This window comes from Calidris pugnax, unplaced genomic scaffold (genome assembly GCF_001431845.1).
Source record: "Calidris pugnax isolate Ruff unplaced genomic scaffold, ASM143184v1 scaffold140, whole genome shotgun sequence".
Taxonomy (NCBI): Eukaryota; Metazoa; Chordata; class Aves; order Charadriiformes; family Scolopacidae; genus Calidris; species Calidris pugnax.
The window spans coordinates 1,318,820-1,339,648 of record NW_015090896.1 but is presented as its reverse complement, the minus strand read 5'-3'; the positions used below and the strand labels follow the sequence as shown (position 1 = coordinate 1,339,648).

General features: G+C 43.6%; 1 protein-coding gene across 1 annotated transcript in view; it reads right to left on the bottom strand.

The window, feature by feature from the left end:
* LOC106891668 (fibrocystin-like) overlaps positions 1-20,829 on the bottom strand; it is a gene marked incomplete at its 3' end in the record, with an annotated part of 118,113 nt that overhangs the window by 92,626 nt on the left and 4,658 nt on the right. Inside the window, exons 5-11 of the mRNA XM_014948378.1 lie at positions 19,916-20,051; positions 16,016-16,211; positions 14,589-14,656; positions 11,478-11,672; positions 9,781-10,689; positions 9,465-9,608; positions 386-599 (exon numbers count right to left, since the gene is read on the bottom strand). Of these exons, the coding sequence (XP_014803864.1) occupies positions 386-599; positions 9,465-9,608; positions 9,781-10,689; positions 11,478-11,672; positions 14,589-14,656; positions 16,016-16,211; positions 19,916-20,051 (1,862 nt within the window). The remainder of the gene's footprint in view (positions 1-385; positions 600-9,464; positions 9,609-9,780; positions 10,690-11,477; positions 11,673-14,588; positions 14,657-16,015; positions 16,212-19,915; positions 20,052-20,829) is intronic.

The window sequence follows — 20,829 nt, the reverse complement described above, 5'->3', positions numbered from 1 at the left end:
ACTTCTGCTTTTCATAATGCCTAATCTTTTTCCCCATTGGCATCCACCAGATGTTGCTTTGGATCAGAAGATAAATATTAAAACCTAAGAAGGAACAAAGCAGGCTGTTTACGAGATGGATTTTCTGATGTCTCTCAAACACTTTAAAAAGATGGGAGGAAAGGAGGGGGGGACTAAAGATGCTTTGATAGACACAAGGAATGAATTTCACAACCCAGCGGAGCTCTCTAGTGGTCTCAAGGATAAACTGCTCTGTAGGCAGAGACCTAAGAATTAGAAATTTGTTCCTTCAGTGTATCAGGGACTGATTCTGCAGAAGGTGGAATACCTTCTGGGGGATGTCATAGATGGGCCCACTCAGCTGTTGGAGAGTCGCAGGACTAACCTGGCAAAGAGTCCAGCAAAACGCCTCTGGGGTGGGTCGATGTCCCTCCAGTGCCACTGAGGTGGGTTGTCCTCACAGACATACAGGTAAGACAGAGATCCCCTCTGGTGATAGGAACCCACCCTGACTTGGACATCACATTCAATGAAGGTGGCTCTGTCTTCTCGGCAGTCAACAGAGGAATGTGTCAGGCCACAGAGAATGGCCAAAGATGCTGCAAAGACAAGAGAGGGAGTGGAATTAACCCAATGCAGCCTACACACCACTGACATTAAGCAGATTTTAGCAACCAACATTTGTCACTGTGGATTCCTGATGTGCATGTCCCAACCTCTATTTTGGTGCATCCTTTTTGAGGACAGATAGGTCTCCAAGCAACTCCTTCAGCCCCTTTTGCTTTGAGTGAGCAAGCATATACCATCCTTTGTGCATCAAGCATCAGAATGATCTTTAGGACCAAATTGCTCCATCCAGAATAAGGTGACGTAAGTGATTAAATAAGAGCACGGGCATTTCTTCTGGGAAAGACAGACCATGGTTTACAGATCAGGAGTAAGGCACAAACCTTTTACCAGGAGGCTATGACAACTTAGGGTCTATCACAGCTTCGAAATCCAGAAATGGGTTTAGTTAAAGATTGTGACTAGAGACTTGATCCAACCAGTGCCACTGAGGTGGGTTGTCCTCACAGACATACAGGTAAGACAGAGATCCCCTCTGGTGATAGGAACCCACCCTGACTTGGACATCACATTCAATGAAGGTGGCTCTGTCTTCTCGGCAGTCAACAGAGGAATGTGTCAGGCCACAGAGAATTGCCAAAGATGCTGCAAAGACAAGAGGGGGGGTGGAATTAACCCAATGTAGCCTACACACCACTGACATTAAGCAGATTTTAGCAACCAACATTTGTCACTGTGGATTCCTGATGTGCATGTCCCAACCTCTATTTTGGTGCATCCTTTTTGAGGACAGATAGGTCTCCAAGCAACTCCTTCAGCCCCTTTTGCTTTGAGTGAGCAAGCATATACCATCCTTTGTGCATCAAACATCAGGATGATCTTTAGGACCAAATTTCTCCATCCAGAATAAGGTGACGTAAATGATTAAATAAGAGCACAGGCATTTCTTCTGAGGAAGACAGACCGTGGTTTACAGATCAGGAGTAAGGCACAAGCCTTTTACCAGGACACTATGACAACTTAGGGTCTATCACAGCTTCGAAATCCAGAAATAGGTTTAGTGAAAGCTTTGCCACACCTTGGATGGCTTCTAGGGAACTTGTGTGAACCAGGATCTCCCAGTTTGCTTTTTACCTGAGTGTGACTAGAGACTTGATCCAGCTTTGACTCCATGGACGTGGTAGAAAGTGTAATGGGAGCAGCTGCTTTATTTTGAGGTGCATTTAAGGAACAAGTGGTGTGAAAAATATTAGGTTTTCTTATTCTAAACCCAGAAAAAATGCTTTAAAAAATAGTGAACTGTCACTGAAGTTCAGAACAGTTCAAATGTTTGGTTTTAATAACTTTTTAAAAAAGGAACCCTTCAAACACTAAACCACGTCTAAAACTGTTTCTCCCAAAACCCTCAGCATATAAAGACTTTTGGAGAATTTTCATCAATCCTGAATGAATAAAAGATTTGTAATGAACCTGTCTGTGGACATTATTACACTCTGCACTGTGGTATCCAAGAGTGTTCTTCAAATATCAGAAGCACAATCAATGGGGATTTATCAAGAAAGGAATTGGATTTTGTTTGCTTTTCTGAATTCCAGTTCTTTTTAAAAGACATCTTGTTTGCTGGGAAAGTGTCATTGTCAATGAATGTCTCAGCGCCTAAGAAATTCTGAAAATTATTTTTGAAATGGTAAAAATATGAAAATGTTACATTTCCTATGTTAAAAGATTTAACACTTTTTCCTAAAAATCATTATTTCATAAGGTGTATTTTTGAAAAGTTTATAGCTGTTCAATGTTTAAGGTATTTTTTGAAATATTAAAACCTAGCATTTCATCTGCTCTGAACTTCAGAGAGAGAGTTCGCAATTTTTCTGTATTTTTCCTCTCTGCATTTAGAAGGCAGATTAAACTCACATTCCACAGATTAAGAAAAAAACAACAGGTTGCTGAGCTAATCAAAAGGGTCTTTGGTTTTTTTTTTACGGTCTTGAAAAGAGTATGGCAGAGTTTTCCTAGGTGGAAAAATCCTGTTAGGATGAACATTAGAAATGACCCACAGAATCTCAGGACCTGAAAATTTTCTTTGATACCTTGCTGCTGTTGAAGAGCTTGCCTGGCTAATGTAGGTCACCAGAAGATATTTCCTGACCAGCCCTTAGAGCTCGGCAGAAGAAGAGCCTGTCACTCTTTGGATACCCCTGAAATGTTATGTGGAAATCGGGCATTTCTGCCATGATCCAGTGCCCTCACGTCAACGTTATCATGCCTGTAGAAATGTGAGGCCTTATATTCTGCCAACTGCTGAAATAATTTTTAACTGAAACCAGGGAAAAAAAGGCATTAATTTATAAATTCTAAGCTAAACAACAAAGTTACAAAGGCTTGTAAAGATACCAGTGGAAGCAAAATCCAAGAAATCCCTGTTTAATCTATACATCCCAGAATCAAACCTAAGACTGTTGTCTCCCTTTCGGATGGAAGGAGGGACGGATCTCGTCTCCACACCTTACAGATCCTTACCATCTGATTGAGATACCACTCTTTGAGGAATTGTCCAATTCTCATTCCTTCTTTGGGGATCTCTGAAGTCCTCATATTCCTCTGCTCCTACAGGATTTAATGCTTTTCTCAGCTAGGAGGAAATCCTGGCCTCTCATCCCCCTACCTCTAACTATTAAACGTAATATCTCTTGATATTATCAGTGTCATTATCTCCTGCCACAACAGTAGCAAAAAATATCAACTAAAGATTGCAACACATTTAATATATCCTAAAAGGGTAGTCTGGGACACCATACTTCTCCCTGCTTAATTGACTAGTGTTCAATCCCCAGAATCCTTTATGCTCTATATTCCCTATAAAGATAAAACCTGGTAATCACGTGTAATGCAATCCCATCACTGAGATGAACTCATTCATCCCCTTAATGGCTTCTCTTTTGAGATCAGACACAACGGCAGCCAAATCTCTGCATGTTGGTAATGGGTTAGGGACCGGCTGCCCCCAACCCTGTCTTGGAGGGATGCTCTGGCTTAAGCATTTTTTTTTTTTTTTTTTTTTTTTTTTTAAAAAAAGAAGGAAGAAAGAAAAAAAGAAAAAAAGAAAAGTGAGAGGAAAAAAAGAGACCTGCTAAGGTCGTCAAGTCCAACCTCTGCCTATGACGAATTGCTCCCTAGGAGACATTCATTTAACACAGACGAGTTTCCGAGTTTCAGAAGTCCCAAGAGGTGACTTTGCAAGCATCTATTCCACCGCCTGATAGATCTCACTGTCAGAACGTTCCTGCTGTGTAATCAATATGTATATTTAGGGTTTTTTTTCTTCTTTCTTAATTTCATTTCCGGATTTGAAAAATAGAAGGGTCTTTAGTTAGACCCCCACAATAAATGTCAGAGGCCCTGGCTTCTACTGAGGGCTCAATTGCCACAATTCATCCTTCTCATATCTTCTTCATACGAATCACCCCGTTTCCCTGACTATAGTCCCCCTTGGCCCTAACTTAGCCCTCCTTGGTACATCTGCTCTAGCGCAACCAAAACTCTTTCCTCTCTGTCTCCACCAAGCCACGTCTCTCTTCCTTTTAAACAAGCCTCATTTCATTTCTAGCCTTTAATTTAACCCCTGCTTTTACCTATTTTTACTTTACTTTAGATTTAGGTTTTTTTTTCTTCTTTCTTAATTTCATTTCCGGATTTGAAAAATAGAAGGGTCTTTAGTTAGACCCCCACAATAAATGTCAGAGGCCCTGGCTTCTGCTGAGGTCTCAATTGCCACAATTCATCCTTCTCATATCTTCTTCATACGAATCACCCCGTTTCCCTGACTATAGTCCCCCTTGGCCCTAACTTAGCCCTCCTTGGTACATCTGCTCTAGCGCAACCAAAACTCTTTCTTCTCTGTCTCCACCAAGCCGTGTCTCTCTTCCTTTTAAACAAGCCTCATTTCATTTCTAGCCTTTAATCTAACCCCTGCTTTTACTTATTTTTATTTTACTTTACCTACTTTTACTAGCCTTTAATCTAAACTCCACTTTTACCAATATAATTTCGTTAACTGTAGGTTCAAGACTCGCTAACAAAGGTCCCAAGAGCTGTTACATCAAAACCCTAAAGCCAGATCTGTTATTCCAAGTACGTTGATCTAACCAGGAAAAGCAGACTCTGCTTTTCCCCTGATGGATCTTCTTATCAGTTTACCTCCTTTTAAGGGTGCCTTCTTTACCCTTACCCCAATGTCAAACGTACAACCTCGAGTACTGGCTTACTGCAAAATTTATATATGGTACTTACCCTAATATCTCCTAACATGAATATTCAGTTATTTTCTCACCTGCCTCAAGCTTCCTGCCATTCGTCCCATCTTTCACGGCAGCAGAATCGAATCCCACAGACATTAACCATGTGTTCTGCAAATTTAACCTGAGCTGAACAGAATCCACAGCAGTACCTGCACTCCTTAACTGCTCTGCGACACGAGTAACAAAGCAAGAACAAGAGAAGGGGACAGATCTCAGGATCAAGCCAGTTATCTCTCTACCAGACCTTTAAAGACTTGTGGGTTGGTTTCAGTTTTGGCTTTCCATGAAGAGAGTGTGACTTTGTTAATTTTGCAATTTTATAAAGCTTAAGGGTGAAACTCAAATTTTTAGCTCTGTTCTGATTTGATTTTTCTTCAGAAAAATCGAAGACAAGGAAAAGAGAACAGGTCTCATGAAAGAGTCTAGGCTTGCTTTCCTATTCCTTGTGCTCTGGATTGAGCGTGTTTTGGGATTTAGCATGCCCAGCTCTTGTCCATGATCAAACTGAAACCTTCCTGCAACCCCACCTGTTCCTAAGAAAGACCCCATGGGGCAGGCTTATGGGTGGATCCTGTTGAGCCCGATGGTTCCTCGTGTCTTAGAAAACTGTCTGCTAAATGGGAAAGAAGTCCCATTTCCTACCTGCAGAGCCTTGCCCTGCGGATTTGTATGGATGGGTACCCTAGATGGACCTGTTGGGGATTCCCATGTGAACATCTGTAATCTTAAGCAGGCCAGACACAACATGACCCAGCACAGAAACCTCAGGGCAGCAAGCTGTGACCTGACATCCCCCAGTGCCAGAGGGGAGGTGTTTCTGCTTCGCGGCGTGCTGTGACAGAAGAAATGCAGCTTGAACTCTTCACTTCTCATCACCCGGTCCAGGAGCAACGCCGGGAAATGTCAGACAAGCATCCAACTCGGCCCCACCAGCCTCTGCACCGAAGGAGCCCTGGGGCACCACAGACCTGTCCCTCCCATCTCCTTCATGGCTTGTGGTCCTGCACCCCCAAAGTCACTTTGTCACCTCTCCCATGTGTCCGAGGCTGTGACAGAAAGGTCTGAGCACTGGATGTGCGAGTGCCAAGTGGCAAACATCCCCAGGCAAACAGCAGCATGGAAACCACGAGGTGAGACACAGGACTAGATGCTCTGAATAAGTCAACTCATGCTCTAAACAGTGGAGGTGTGTAATCCCTTAAATATTAGGAGGAACGCTGTCTGCACAGCATCTTGAGTACAGATTCACCAATGTCACACATAGGTGGGCACAGGCTGAATATGACTGTCTCAGGGAGCACAAATAGCCTGGCAAACGCAGATTTAAGCTGCTTCCAAAGGATATATTTTTTTAAACGTAAAAAAAATATAACATTTTCCTGTAAATACTTCATTGACAGAGAATCATAGAATGGTTCGAGTTGGAAGGAACCTTAAAGATAACCAAGTTCCAACCCCCCTGCCATGGGCAGGGACACCTCCCACTAGACCAGGCTGCACATCTTTGCCACTCGACTGCTGAGATTTAAAGGCTGCACACGGCAAAATCCAGGGCAGGAGAGAGAGGGGTTGTCTGTTAACCAGCCTCAAAGCAATAGTGCTTGTGTCCTTTTGGTTATTGAGGCAACGCAGCCCTTGCAGCTTCTCTTCATGAAACGCAACCAGCAAGCGGGCAGCAACCAGCATTCACTTGCTGACATCTAGTGTCAGCAATCAGCATCCTGTCCCTGCCTGTAAAACGGTTTTCCCCAGGCTCCCTCTGCTGCCTACCACTCAGCGGATTTTGAACACAGTTACTAATGTTTTCACAGTTTGGACCAATTGGGAAAGAAGTCCCATTTCCTACCTGCAGAGCCTTGCCCTGCGGATTTGTACGGATGGGTACCCTAGATGGACCTGTTGGGGATTCCCATGTGAACATCTGTAATCTTAAGCAGGCCAGACACAACATGACCCAGCACTGAAACCTGAGGGCAGCAAGCTGCGACCTGACATCCCCCAGTGCCAGAGGGGAGGTGTTTCTGCTTCGCGGCGTGCTGTGACAGAAGAAATGCAGCTTGAACTCTTCACTTCTCATCACCCGGTCCACGAGCAACGCCGGGAAATGTCAGACAAGCATCCAACTCAGCCACACCAGCCTCTGCACCGAAGGAGCCCTGGGGCACTACAGACCTGTCCCTCCCATCTCCTTCATGGCTTGTGGTCCTGCACCCCCAAAGTCACTTTGTCACCTCTCCCATGTGTCCGAGGCTGTGACAGAAAGGTCTGAGCACTGGATGTGCGAGTGCCAAGTGGCAAACATCCCCAGGCAACCAGCAGCATGTAAACCACGAGGTGAGACACAGGACTAGATGCTCTGAATAAGTCAACTCATGCTCTAAACAGTGGAGGTGTGTAATCCCTTAAATATTAGGAGGAACGTTGTCTGCAAAGCATCTTGAGTACAGATTCACTGATGTCACACATAGATGGGCACAGGCTGAATATGACTGTCTCAGGGAGTACAAATAGCCCCCGGCAAATGCAGATTTAAGCTGCTTCCAAAGGATATATTTTTTTAAACGTAAAAAAAATATAACATTTTCCTGTAAATACTTCATTGACAGAGAATCATAGAATGGTTCGAGTTGCAAGGAACCTTAAAGATAATCAAATTCCAACCCCCCTGCCATGGGCAGGGACACCTCCCACTAGACCAGGCTGCACATCTTTGCAAGTCAACTGCTGAGATTTAAAGGCTGCACACGGCAAAATCCAGGGCAGGAGAGAGAGGGGTTGTCTGTTAACCAGCCTCAAAGCAATAGTGCTTGTGTCCCTTTGGTTAGTGAGGCAACTAACTCAGCCTCTGCAGCTTCTCTCCATGAAACGCAACCAGCAAGCGGGCAGCAACCAGCGTTCACTTGCTGACATCTAGTGTCAGCAATCAGCATCCTGTCCCTGCCTGTAAGACGGTTTTCCCCAGGCTCCCTCTGCTGCCTACCTACCACTCAGCAAATTTTGAGCACAGTTATTAATGTTTTCACAGTTTGGACCAATTTGTTTACATTTCATTCTGCTATTCTTCCTGCAATAACCAGATTTTCCTATTTTGTGCTCTTATTATTTTTTTTTCAGCACTCCAGTACCATCTCTACATTCTTATTTTTTAAACAAGAATAAGCAGTTGTGTGGACTGTGCTTGGATATTGTTTAAAAAAAAGAAATTGAGCCCTTATGGCCTCTCGTTGTCTCCTTTGTATTGCTTGTGGTTAGGTTTTAAAACCCTTATTTTTCCCCCTTTCGCATTTCTTAGTATTCCTCATGGATGAGGAATGGAACCGTTCAAGATGAGAAGAGCAAAGTTAGAACTTTGGAAATAGTGAGGAAGAAAGGAATGCTGGGTGCCTCTTGTCCCAACCTTTGCTCAAAGGAATGTTAAATTTCACATTGGACTGGCTTCTCAGCAACTAATCTAGTCAACTTCTGACTATTTTGGAGGACGGAGACACACACCTTTGAGCAAAATCATGACAATTTACCCTGATGGACACTCTCACTGCTACTTTTCTTTCAGGTCCACAAAGGATAAGAGTCCATGAATCTTTAGTCACCTGGATGATGGATCTCTGGATGGCCACAGAGCAGCAAATATTTCAGTAGATCTCAGGATGTTCTCCCAGCAATAGAACTATGAAGGGGCTGAAGTGTTTTACTACCAGGTGTTGCACTATTGCAACACCAAGGCAGGTGCTCTGCTTTTTAGCATTTGGGAAATAGCATATGTCTAGGGTGATATTTAAAATTTTAAATCCCACCTTTTGAAGATTTTAGGAGACTAATTCTCACCTGCCAGTAAGAGAGGGAGGAAATATATCTTGTCCCAGGAAATGCCCATTTCCAAGAGTTTCCTCCAAAACTGAGGCAGGTTTATTTCTCTCTTTGAGCGAGCTGGAGATCATGGCATCATTCCCTGCTGTCTGTCTCCAGTTAAGGAGGATGCTCTGGCTGTGGGATAATCCCATCTTCCTCTCAAGGAACTAAAATTCTCATCCTCAGCTTCCCAAAGATATGAACTGGCCACAGTGCTTCATTTATCCACCCTCCCAGCTATTCACCCTTTTCCTCCCACCCCCTCACCCCACTGAAACTGTCCCACCATGCAGCCAAAGCACAAAATACATGAGGTGGCAGAAGAAAAGACATTTAAGGGAGCACAGCTCACTAAGATGGTCATGATGGCCAAGACACTCTTTGGTACCCAACTCTACAGCCCTCATGCACATTTTGAGACAGCTTTTCCAAGGAATAACTGCCACAAGGAACTGCCGGTGTTGTATACATCTCATACACACCCACAAAGCCTATGTGGCCACGGGCACATGGTGGATCTAGTCCAAAGCCCATGGCCATTGACACAAAAACTCCCCCTGACAGCAACTGTCTTTGGACTGAGCTCAAAAAACAGAAGTCAGTGCTATACTGGTTCTTCTCCTTTCTCCAAGGCTGCTGCTGCTATTTGTTTTCCCGGGATGAGATACACTGGGACCCCCTACTTTTGAGTCAAGGTAAGTTTTTAGGGGATGTTTTTAACACAATGCCAGGTTTTGTGTCTTAGCTCACCGTGTAAGCGTGGGGCAAGGCAGCTTAGGTCAGTCGTCGTCATGTTGCCCAAAGTTTCACAAGGGGTGCCACAGACCGTGACCAAAGTCTTCCTTGGGGAAAACCCAGTTCCACGTAGGTAAATTGCTCCTCCACTCAAGCCACCTTGGAAAAGGACAGAAAATGTGATTTAAGACAGAGCCTGACAGTCAATTGTTAACAAAGGTATTTTTTTGAATTCATCATTTTTGCTTTCATGCCCCAAAAAAAACCCCAGTCACCACAGTCCCTTACACTGTACCCTGTGGAGGAGCTACAATAAGCCTTCATGACTTACCCCAGTTGTGATGAAGAGCTGTCACCACCAGCTGAGAGGTGAACGTCAGGTTGGAGGAAACACAGCCTCTGGAGACATCCAGGCCCAGCACACGGTACTCGCCAACAGGAAGCAGAGGAGCTGAGCACTGCAAAGTGGAGCGAGTGATGGTGACACCACTACAAGAAAAGTCTCCAACAAATACTTGGATGGTGTCCGTCTCTGTGATATGTGATACGGTCATTGTTAAAAGGACACCAGTTGTAACAAGTGAAAGGAATGCTGGGGTAAACTCCTCTCTGTAACTTATTCTTCCAAGGTATTTAAAGACACCATCTACTCTTAGACTCAAAGCTCTAGTCCCATTACCTGGAGGCACCACGCACTGGATAGCTACACAGGTGACACTGAGAACAAGGCAAGGGTGATAATCAATGAGAACAGAAGTCATTCTCTTTCCTTTCAGTGACGAGCCTGCTAGGGTGAGCAGGCCCCCACCATTGGTACTGAAGTTCTGTGGGTAAAACTGATACACCTGAGGCAGGATGGTGAAACTACTGGACACCTTTCTGAAGCAAGCTTGTCCACTTTTCCTGTTGGACACGGAAATGTTGTGCTCCCCTGGGGCAATGCAGTCGGTTCGGCACTTAATGCTGGTCTCGTTCCAAAATGTCACCTTGCAGACAGCCCGGTTATTCACATGTACCATGGGGCTGCCACTTGGCCATGTCAACCTCCGTCCTTTGATTGTCACATAGGTGAATGTCCCATTGGTCTCCCAGGTCACCAAATCTACAAGGGGGGTCCACTGCTCACGAAGGTAGAGTGTACAGTTTCCAAGGCAGATGCTGCTGATCCCGTTGACAGTCACTGAGACATTAAGAGCCCAAGATGCCTCAGCCAACCACTGATAATGCAAAGGATGGGTCCCTGGAAGGACAATACAACTAATGGCATCATTATCAGAGTTCTGAATCTCACAGGAGTAATTGCTCCCCAGGCTGACCTGTACCGAATTCCTCCTGGATTTTAAAGCAATACCAGATATAGTGAGTAACATCCCACCACAGATTGATCCTTGTGATGGGAATATGGAGGTTATCCGTGGAGTTACAGTAAGGGCCTGCAGCCTTGCTGTCACATGAGCATATCCCAGCTGCCTCTGGATAACTTGGATGGGGAAAGTTCCAGGTTCCAGGCTGTTCAGTGGCAAAGAGCACTGATAAAACATTGCAGATTTGTTGCCATGCTGAAACTCAAGTTCACATTCACTGTGCCCAAGTTTAGCCACAGACCCATCCTGGATTTTAAAGCAATACCAGATATAGTGAGTAACATCCCACCACAGATTGATCCTTGTGATGGGAATATGGAGGTTATCCGTGGAGTTACAGTAAGGGCCTGCAGCCTTGCTGTCACATGAGCATATCCCAGCTGCCTCTGGATAACTTGGATGGGGAAAGTTCCAGGTTCCAGGCTGTTCAGTGGCAAAGAGCACTGATAAAACATTGCAGATTTGTTGCCACGCTGAAACTCAAGTTCACATTCACTATGCCCGAGTTTAGCCACAGACCTGGTGATGTTTACTCCCTGGATGCTCAAGAGCAGGTTGCTCTCTGTGATTTCCATTTCAACAACAGTAATCAGAGGAGTCAAGGCTCTTTGGTAATTAAAGGTGGTGGTCCTTTTTGTAAGGAGAGCATGTTGAAGTGACCTACTGCTGATGACTACATTTACTCTAACAGAGATGTCCTGTGAATCTCCATTAGACCAATTAGCAGCCGGTGGTGTCAGGCACCAAAGTGTCTCTTCTTCCACGTGAGTAACTGTACAGGTTTGCCTGTTCATTGAAACAGAAACCAGGGCAGGATTTTGGCTAAAGCCCACCCCAGAGATTGTGAGCAGAGTTCCACCTAGGAGTAAAGCAAAATAAGGAAAAAGGACATTATATGCAGGAAAGGAATTAATCACTGTCTGTGAACAATCAGTCACAAACCATGATAAAGCTGATAAACACAGCTGACAGTCTTAGCCAGGTCAAATGGAAGAAGAAAGTAAGTCCTTTTTTTTTGGAACAAGACAGCTAGAAATAAGAGCAGCCATGTATCAGGATAATCCAGATGGACAAGAGGCTAAGGTAGCCAGCGACCTTTGTGGCAGTAAAAAGCCACCATAGAACTGAATGAAGCTGCTGGAGAGGACCCCTGAGAGTAAACAGGGACTGAAGTCTCCAGGGGATGGGACTGTCTATACAGGCAGGTGGGGATATGGTAGAGGTGTTTTGGTCCTGCTGCATACAAGGAAGCAAAGTGTGGTGTGACTGCTTTTAAACAAAAAGCCAGAACCATGGACCTTCCTTCAATCTTCACTTCTGCCTGGCCACTCAAGCAGAGTCCCAGATTTGCCATGCACTGATGGTCGCTTGCCCTTGAGGAATTCACTGACCAGAAAAGCCAATAGATTGATGAATGCTCCCAGCTTCAAGCCGTCCCCTGCTTATACGCTCCCAGTCTGCACCATTTAAGACAGGTAGAGCAGGAAGAGCATTTCCCCCTCCACCATCAAAGGCAACTCTGACCAGGGCTTCCCATGAAGGGCTAGAGAAAGGCAGGCTGTCTGCTTTCCCTGGTGGTTGCCTGGTTGATTTTTATTCCCTGGGCATCTACTTAAGAGCAGAGAAGTCGACAGTAAATGGGTAAACAGACTCTTGGTGTGAACCAAGAGGGTCATTCATATGGAAAAGTGACTCAGGAAGAGTTAGACACAAAGTTATGACTTCTAGCTGGATTTGTTCGAATGTTTATTGTTGGAAGCTGGAGGAATATTGTAGAGAGGCATCCTCATACGCTGCTCCACTCATAAAATCTTCCTAAAGCATCCTATTTTTGGGTGACTCTGGGAGACAGGCTATCTGTGTCTGATTCACTCGGTTATTTTAGGACACAGCACTGGAGATTCCCTCTCCACATTGACAGGAGCAGTAGCCTTGGGAGGCTCTGCTCTGACCACTGAGAGCACGTGCTAATTGTCTAGAATAAACATGAATCCTGATGTCTGGATGTACATAGCATTGCAAAGCAGCAGTACCTGCACTCCCTCCCAGGGTACTGACAGTCAGGGCACCACTGAAGAAGGAGCAGTCTGGATTTTAGGAAGTGATCATCATAAAAACACAAACCCTTCAGCATTCTCAGCCTACTCCCATGCTTCCAAACCCAGAGGCCAGCTGAAGCCTCTTTCCATCTTCCTTTAGTCTGCAGCACTGGCACTCCCAGTGCTCTACCTTGCCTCACCCTCCTTATCCATTAATCCCGTGCCCTTCCTTTTCCCATGACCTGGCTGAAAAATAACTTGGTTTATAATGGGGTTCCTTTTGAGTCAGCTCAAATCTTTAATGCAGATGACAGTGCAAGTCTTAGAGACAACAAGAGACTAGAGTTAAGGCAGGGGAAGGGCTGGTGATATTTGCAGCAATGAGATTCTAAACCATCTTAAGCCATTCATAAATCTACAGCCAAAGAGTTAATCAGTTCTAATTTAAATTTCAATTTATCCATAAATATGAAGAGAGGGGTACAATATATATATATTATCCATAAATATGAAGAGAGGGGTACAATCATTTTATTTATTTTTTTTTAGTATATGTTAATCATCAAAACTGATAGCCTTTTCTCTCCAAACTCTATCCACACTCTCATCTTTCAAGGCTTGAGCACTTCACAAACTATTGAACTAATTATGTACCACTGATTTTTCATGTCATTAAACGTGTTGTGAGAAATCTGTGGAGTACCTGAGGTTGCATCACAAGAATTTCTCTGTCGTCTATAAAAGCGTTTCTAAGGGCTCATGTAAAATTCACTACAGGATTTCAACTCTCCTCCATCCCCAGCCAAGAGACAAAATAAAACAACCACCCCAAATCTGCTTTTTAAGACCTAAAGTAAAACTTTTCTTTTTAATTCAGTCATGTTTTGCTCTGAAACACACTTAAGTGATTTCCATTGTTTAAAAGTTTGGAATGGGATTAATAAATATTTCACTTTTGATTAAAATTAACATCGAAAAGGGATTAAATATTTCACTTTTGATTAAAATTAACATCAAAAAGGGTTCTAAGGGCTCATGTAAAATTCACTACAGGGTTTCAACTCTCCCTCATCCCCAGCCAAAGGACAAAATAAATCAACCACACCAAATCTGCTTTTTAAGACCGTCAGTAAAACTTTTCTTTTTAATTCAGTCATGTTTTGCTCTGAAACACACTTAAGTGATTTCCATTGTTTAAAAGTTTGGAATGGGATTAATAAATATTTCACTTTTGATTAAAATTAACATCGAAAAGGGATTATTTTTTTTTTGTCTTTTCAACTTAACAGAAATTAACATCCCCTTTGGGATTACTTGAAATTTCTTGCTTCAAACCACAACCGTACCCCGCTTTCTACCTAACTTTCTCATGGAAAGCCTTGAAAGATGGAGGCGTAATGACTGAAAGAAACAGCATGGATGAGTCAGGTGTGGGCGTGCTTTGTTTTCCCAGTGGGAACATGAAAGGATACACGAGCAAACACTTGGGGAAATCAGACTCGAAGCCCAGGGACCCCAGAGCCAGCCAACCAAATTGAGGGATGCTCACTACAATCCCACATTTCCAGACTGCTGCTGTCTGCCAGTTGATGTCTGCATATTAAAGGGTCACAGATTTAAAACACCCTCATTTAAACTGATGTGAAACGGGATGCCCTTTCCATCCCTGCAGGAAAACTGTGCCCTTGATCCCTTTAACCTCCATAAGTGGCTGCAGATGTACCGACGCTGTTTACCCAGAAAGGAGCCACAACACGGCTCTACGCTGAAGATCTCCGAGAGGTACTGGATTAATGGCTCAACCCTGCAAAACACAAGCAACATAGAAACAGGTTTTGAAGGTTTGGGGTCTTTTTCCATATTTTCCTTTCCTCCTGCAGCGCTATTCTTTCTTACAACTCCTTCTAGGTTGGAAGGCCAAACCCCCACCTGGCACATCCCCTTTGTTCAATGCCACAGTGAAAAGACCCCAACTTTTTCCATGTGATTTGAGCTACATCTGTTATGAACACTTTCTTATCAAGTGGTAACCTGTGAGTCAAATTTAGTCCATTAGATGCAACTGAATAGCCCATCAAAAGAAACAAGAATGAGGGGGTTGTTACCAATCAGATCCCACTGTAGCCATGCCCACAGACAGGAGATGCAAGTGCATTGAAAGGACGTCCCAATGCCTTCCCTCTTTACATCCTCCCACCTGAAGCCTACTCAGATAAGGGTGCAGCTCTGATTCTGTCTCACCTACATCTCTTTTTCCTCCTCATAGCTCTCCTAAAAGATGCATTAGAGAAGTAGACCTTCCCAAGCCTGCAATCCATCCCACCAGAGATTAGAATTTTCTCATGGGATGATCCATCTCCCTCCACTCTCTGTCTCTAGATACAAAGTGATGGTGCTGCTACCAGACTCCAATATTGAATAGGATGAACCCCTGTGTTTCATCCCCACCGACCACAGTTCTCATTGTTCATTAATGCAACAAGAAGTATAGGGTGGTTTGTGAGCAAGAAAAGCATCTCCTTTCTCCCTAATATAATTGATTCATGATCATTTCTAGCAGCTGCCATGGATGAGACCTGCATGGCCGAAGAACAAAACTGTGTTGCTTGTGAATGCATTGTTGTATCCCACTTTCAGGTTGGTTTTCCCCCACATTTTAATTCATTTATACTACATTTATCTAGGCATGAACTTGGAGTGTCACCTTAAAAGATGGAAATAGCATCATTTAAAAATTCTCTAAACAAAGCATTTTTTTTATTTTTCAAACCAGCTTTTGTTTTTCTCATGAAAAGTGTTTCTTTTCTTCTGCTGTTTTCCTACAGCAGGATTTATCTGCATTTGACCTGAATCCGTGAATACCTTTGATTGCCTGAATATGCATTTTTCATCAAATCAACTGCTTTTTCTAAAATGTTTCTCTCCTGCCTCCTACTGATCCAAGGGGAGTTAATTGACTAGCATTAGCAGTTTGCTGACTTGGGTTCCACAGATCAATAAATGCCTTGATAATTATTCATAATTTTATACCACACTGCAGATTTCACTGTTAGGTACAGAATTTGTGAAAACTCTTACCTTCCTTCTCAGATTAACCCTAAAATACCAAATAAGACAGAGAATGAAATTTATATTTCAAGGAAAGTACGTGCAACTCACACACCTGTTTGAAGTGACAGCAACGCCATTGATGATGACAGAAACATTGTACCATCCTGCAGCCAAGGCTGGAAGTGTCACATTAATGCCATGGTCCATCTGCGCCTGAATCTGTGCCCATGAGCCCCCAATTTGCACCTTGATATCTGACCCTCGGTAGCTGGCAAACTGGGATATTCCAATCTGAAGCTCCTGACCCCCTGCGGAGAGAAGAAGGGATGAAACTACTTCAGTGTTTCTGGCAACAGTTATTTTAACACACTTAACCATTGCCTGAGGAAGAGCTTGGAGACCCATCATGCGAGAACAGGCTCAGTCGTGTCCATCAGCCCAAAACAAAAAATTAAAGACTACAATGGTTCTGTATCCTACCCAGTCCCTTGGCATCCCTGATAAGGTCACCAGCTACCAGGGTTGTCCTGAAGCGTTAGCACAGTGAACTTGGCTTTGACCATCTACAGCCACTCCCAGACCTCTGGTACACACTCAGGAGAGGATCCATGCCCCCTTGCTGTAAATATCTATCCTATAAATATCTGCAGCTGATAAAAGCCAAATAGAGCATTTCTGAAGATCACATAAACTGGAGCTGAGGAGTTCTGGGATTTTTCCTAAATCCCTGACAAACAATCCAGACCATAATTTTCAGCACTATGGAGTTGTAGCTCCTGACCCCCTGTGGAGAGAAGAATGGATGAAACTACTTCAGTGTTTCTGGCAACAGTTATTTTAACACACTTAACCATTGCCTGAGGAACCTCGCTGCCGTCATAGACCAGTTTTACATAAAACCCTTTCCTAAACTCATCAAGAAAAAGCTGTTAATATCTCTTTACCGTCCCCTTGACCCAGATTAAAGACTACAATGGTTCTGTATCCTACCCAGTCCCTTGGCATCCCTGATAAGGTCACCAGCTACCAGGGTTGTCCTGAAGCGTTAGCACAGTGAACTTGGCTTTGACCATCTACAGCCACTCCCAGACCTCTGGTACACACTCAGGAGAGGATCCATGCCCCCTTGCTGTAAATATCTATCCTATAAATATCTGCAGCTGATAAAAGCCAAATAGAGCATTTCTGAAGATCACATAAACTGGAGCTGAGGAGTTCTGGGATTTTTCCTAAATCCCTGACAAACAATCCAGACCATAATTTTCAGCACTATGGAGTTGTTTGTCCAGAGAAGTCATGGATGCCCCATCCCTGGAAGTGTTCAAGACCAGGCTGGTAGGGGCTGAGAGTGGGAGGTGCTGCTGCCCATGGCAGGGGGGTTGGAACTCGGTGATCTTTAAGGTCCCTTCCAACCCAAACCATTTTATGATTCTATTTAACAGGAACCTCCTACAGCTAAATTAAAATTTCCTTGGGTACCTAAAATCAGATGCCCACATATGCTCCAAAGCACCTTGTTTGCAGGAAACATGGTGCTCTCTCCCATTTAAGCTCTGTCATGAGCCAAATTATATTCAGATGATAGAGGATACTTTCCTATGCTTGTTCACGTTGCAGTGATAGAAAAGGATAAGGGCAGGAGAGAAGGGAATTTCAGAACCTCAATTCCTCCTGAAATACCTTAAAAAATGAGGGTGGTATGCATTAGTCCAGTTTTCACTGAGAGGGCTAGGTCTGTAGCCAGTGAAAAGAAACAGAGTCTTTATGGCATGATTCTTTTTCTTGTAAGGAGGACATCCAAATGGGCTGTGGTGAATCCCACCACAGTATTGCCTACTTCTCTGCAGTGACTTTGTAATACATCTAAGCAACAAGCACAAAGAAAGACATGTTTAGGAGGTGAATCTCATCCTCCAGTCTCCTCTGAAGGGTGTGGTTTCAATTGTACAGAAGCAAGAATAAAGAGGACAAGAAGGGGTCTTCAAGTCCAACTTGCTGCTGTCATAGACCACTGTTTTACATAAATCCCTTTCCTAAACTCATCAAGAAAAAGCTGTTAATATCTCTTTACCGTCCCCTTGACCCAGACAGCCCAAAACACCTGCCTACCCACAGAATTGCTCCAGAAGAGCTGGTGAAGATCAGCTGGCCCAGAGCAGCTTCACTTTTGCCTGCTCCTCTTCTTCACTGGGGTCATTCCATTTTAAAAACAATGCTGCACGTGACACTGTTATCCCAGCCACACAGGACAGTACCCAGGAGCAGCTCATCTACTTTACAGTCTAACCTTGTTTTAATCAAAATGAGCTTTTATGGGTTAGTCTGTTCTTCCTAGAGACTCAGGTCTGAGGAGCAATTTTGTCTCCCAAGCAGAGACCAGGATCACCTACTTTTAGCATTGCTCCCCCAGGCACGGTCTCCGTTACCATTCAGCTCCGCAGCCTCAGCTTTGGAGAAATCTCTCCCTTTCACAAAGCAAGAGGGTCTGTACAAAGCTCCCCTAAGCAGGTCTTGAACCAGCACTTTTCAATTCTGTAAGCGCAAAGAGTCAAATAAAGTTTAAAAGTTTGAAAACCTGCAAAGTTGAATACATTAATAACGTGAACTCTTTGGGCTCTTGGTCAATTGTCAGCTTAATCCTAGATGCCTGGAAGGCATTGGTGTAATTTATTTATTCTTTTTATTATATAGGAGGAAAATGATATTAAAAGGCGATGCCGTGGAGATTCTGAATGGAAGATTGAACTCAGCCACACCAGCGTTCACGAGACGCTATAACATTAAGGAATTCCTTGCACCTGCGCTGCCCGCGGCTAGAAAAATCTCCCCTTGGTGCTATGGTATCTGAATAATATTCAGATGATAAAGGACGTTTTCTCTTATTTATGCATTCTGGAGTAATAGAAAATGACAAGGGCATTTGGGGAAAGGAATAGAAATGCCGGGCGTGCAGCAAGGAGTGCACCTCGTCACTGCCAGTCACCTAATTCCTCGCATCCCCACCAAGTCCAGCCAAACTGCTGAGCTTGGGGGGGACATTTATTAAGGAGGGCACTGGAGAGGCAGTGAAAAGAGAAGAAAAAAAAATAATGATGAAATGATTGCATCCTTGGAGGAATGGGAGTGGGGTGGGTAGGAAAGCAGGAATATTTCTGTCTTCTTCCTCTCTGCCTTGATCCCCCTTTCAGATACTAGGAACCTGGTGTTTGGTTGCCACACAGAAATGTAGTAAACCTTCTTCCTAAACGATTGTCTGTAAGTGGTCACCATTCACCATCAATGCTTTCTATTCCCAATGCCCAACCAAAACCCTGTGGGGTCCATTAATGCTTTCTATTCCCAATGCCCAACCAAAACCCCGTGGGGAAAAAGAAGAAGAAAAAAAATGACCAGGGGGAAGGGGAGAAATAAGCAAAAAACTGAAACCCAAACTGTCAAAAGACAGAAATGCTAAACATCCCATGAGATCTACTCAGGACTTTGCCCCTACAAAGTCTGTGAAGTCTATGCTCGTATTCTAAAGTAAAAGACCACAAGCTCAAACTGGAAGAAACAGTTTGGCTTGGAAATGGGAACTTTGCTTTCAGCAACCCAAAATGTACATAATGGGGTTTATGATCAACTCTTTGGGATCCTGGAGGACACTCTCTAGAGTTTATCTCTCTTGTCATGGCTTACCAAGAATAAACGGACGGTCTAATTTCAGAGCAGAGATAGAGAAACATGACACAAATGGAGCACTATAGTCCAACTGACATCCTGTGGACATCATCCCTACTGGCCTAGGGCAAGTAAGTAATTATCTCATGTATGCTAAAGTAAAACCAATATAAAACAACCAGGACTGAGCAGGTTTAGCAGAAAACACAGGGACTACAAGTTAAAAGAACACAACAAAGAAACAGCGTCAGATCAGTAAAGTCTATAGACCTAAATTCCCTCTGCCTCACCACCATCAGCAATAGTAACACTTCTACAGATGATGCACAAAACATGTCTGCAGCCTTTTCACCTGCTATGCCACTTCTGTTTCTGCTCAGTGATACAACAGCAGGGTTTAAGGAAGGATCATAGCGGAACAAGTTGGTTACTGTTGTTGACTGGTCCTCAGAAATTAGTGTCACATGGACAGCAGCATCTTCTGTCCCCTAGAAACAGAAATGAGGAAAGTCTCAGGGATAAGAATGCAATGCACCAATTAAAAAAAAAAAAGTTATTCCCTATATTCCTGCATCTCCATACTTCACTGGTCACACACATGGGCACTGATTAAATTTGTATATACACCAGACTCTACTTAAATATATACTGTTATGTTGACTTTAAAGGGACATCTGTGGGGAGTTAGAAACCTTAAAACAATCCCAGACTATGCAGATTTTCATTTGCTGTATCCATACTAGTAAATTAAACAGTGGTAAATCATAGTCATGGGCAGTTATCCCTCCGCTTGAACTATTAGCGTCACCCTGGTTATAATTTTGCCACACAGCAAAGAGCACTGCTGCTAACAATGCCTGGGCATCCACAGGGAACTCCCAGGCTGGCACCACTGATATTTTGGCAAGAGGCACCCAATGCAACAAAATACACAATGGTTCCTGGCATCCTCTCCTGTAAGGTTGTATTTACAGAGCCAGAAACAGCAAGAACTCAGAACTGAAGCCACTTGTCTAATGTGATAGTTGTCAGATAAGGAGCCTCAGATTTAGAGTGCAAAATCCATGTGTGTTGTGCAAAGGCTGGTGCTCTTAAGTTTTGACATCTACACATATCCATATGCAATGAAATACTGCATATGTGTGCTTTACGATAAGATTGAAGAGAGGTATTTTAAATGGAAGAAATTAAAAACACAGATGGAAGCTGTAATTCTTTCCAATTATAAATGTTCAAGGCATATGTAATGTAAGAGAGCACTATACT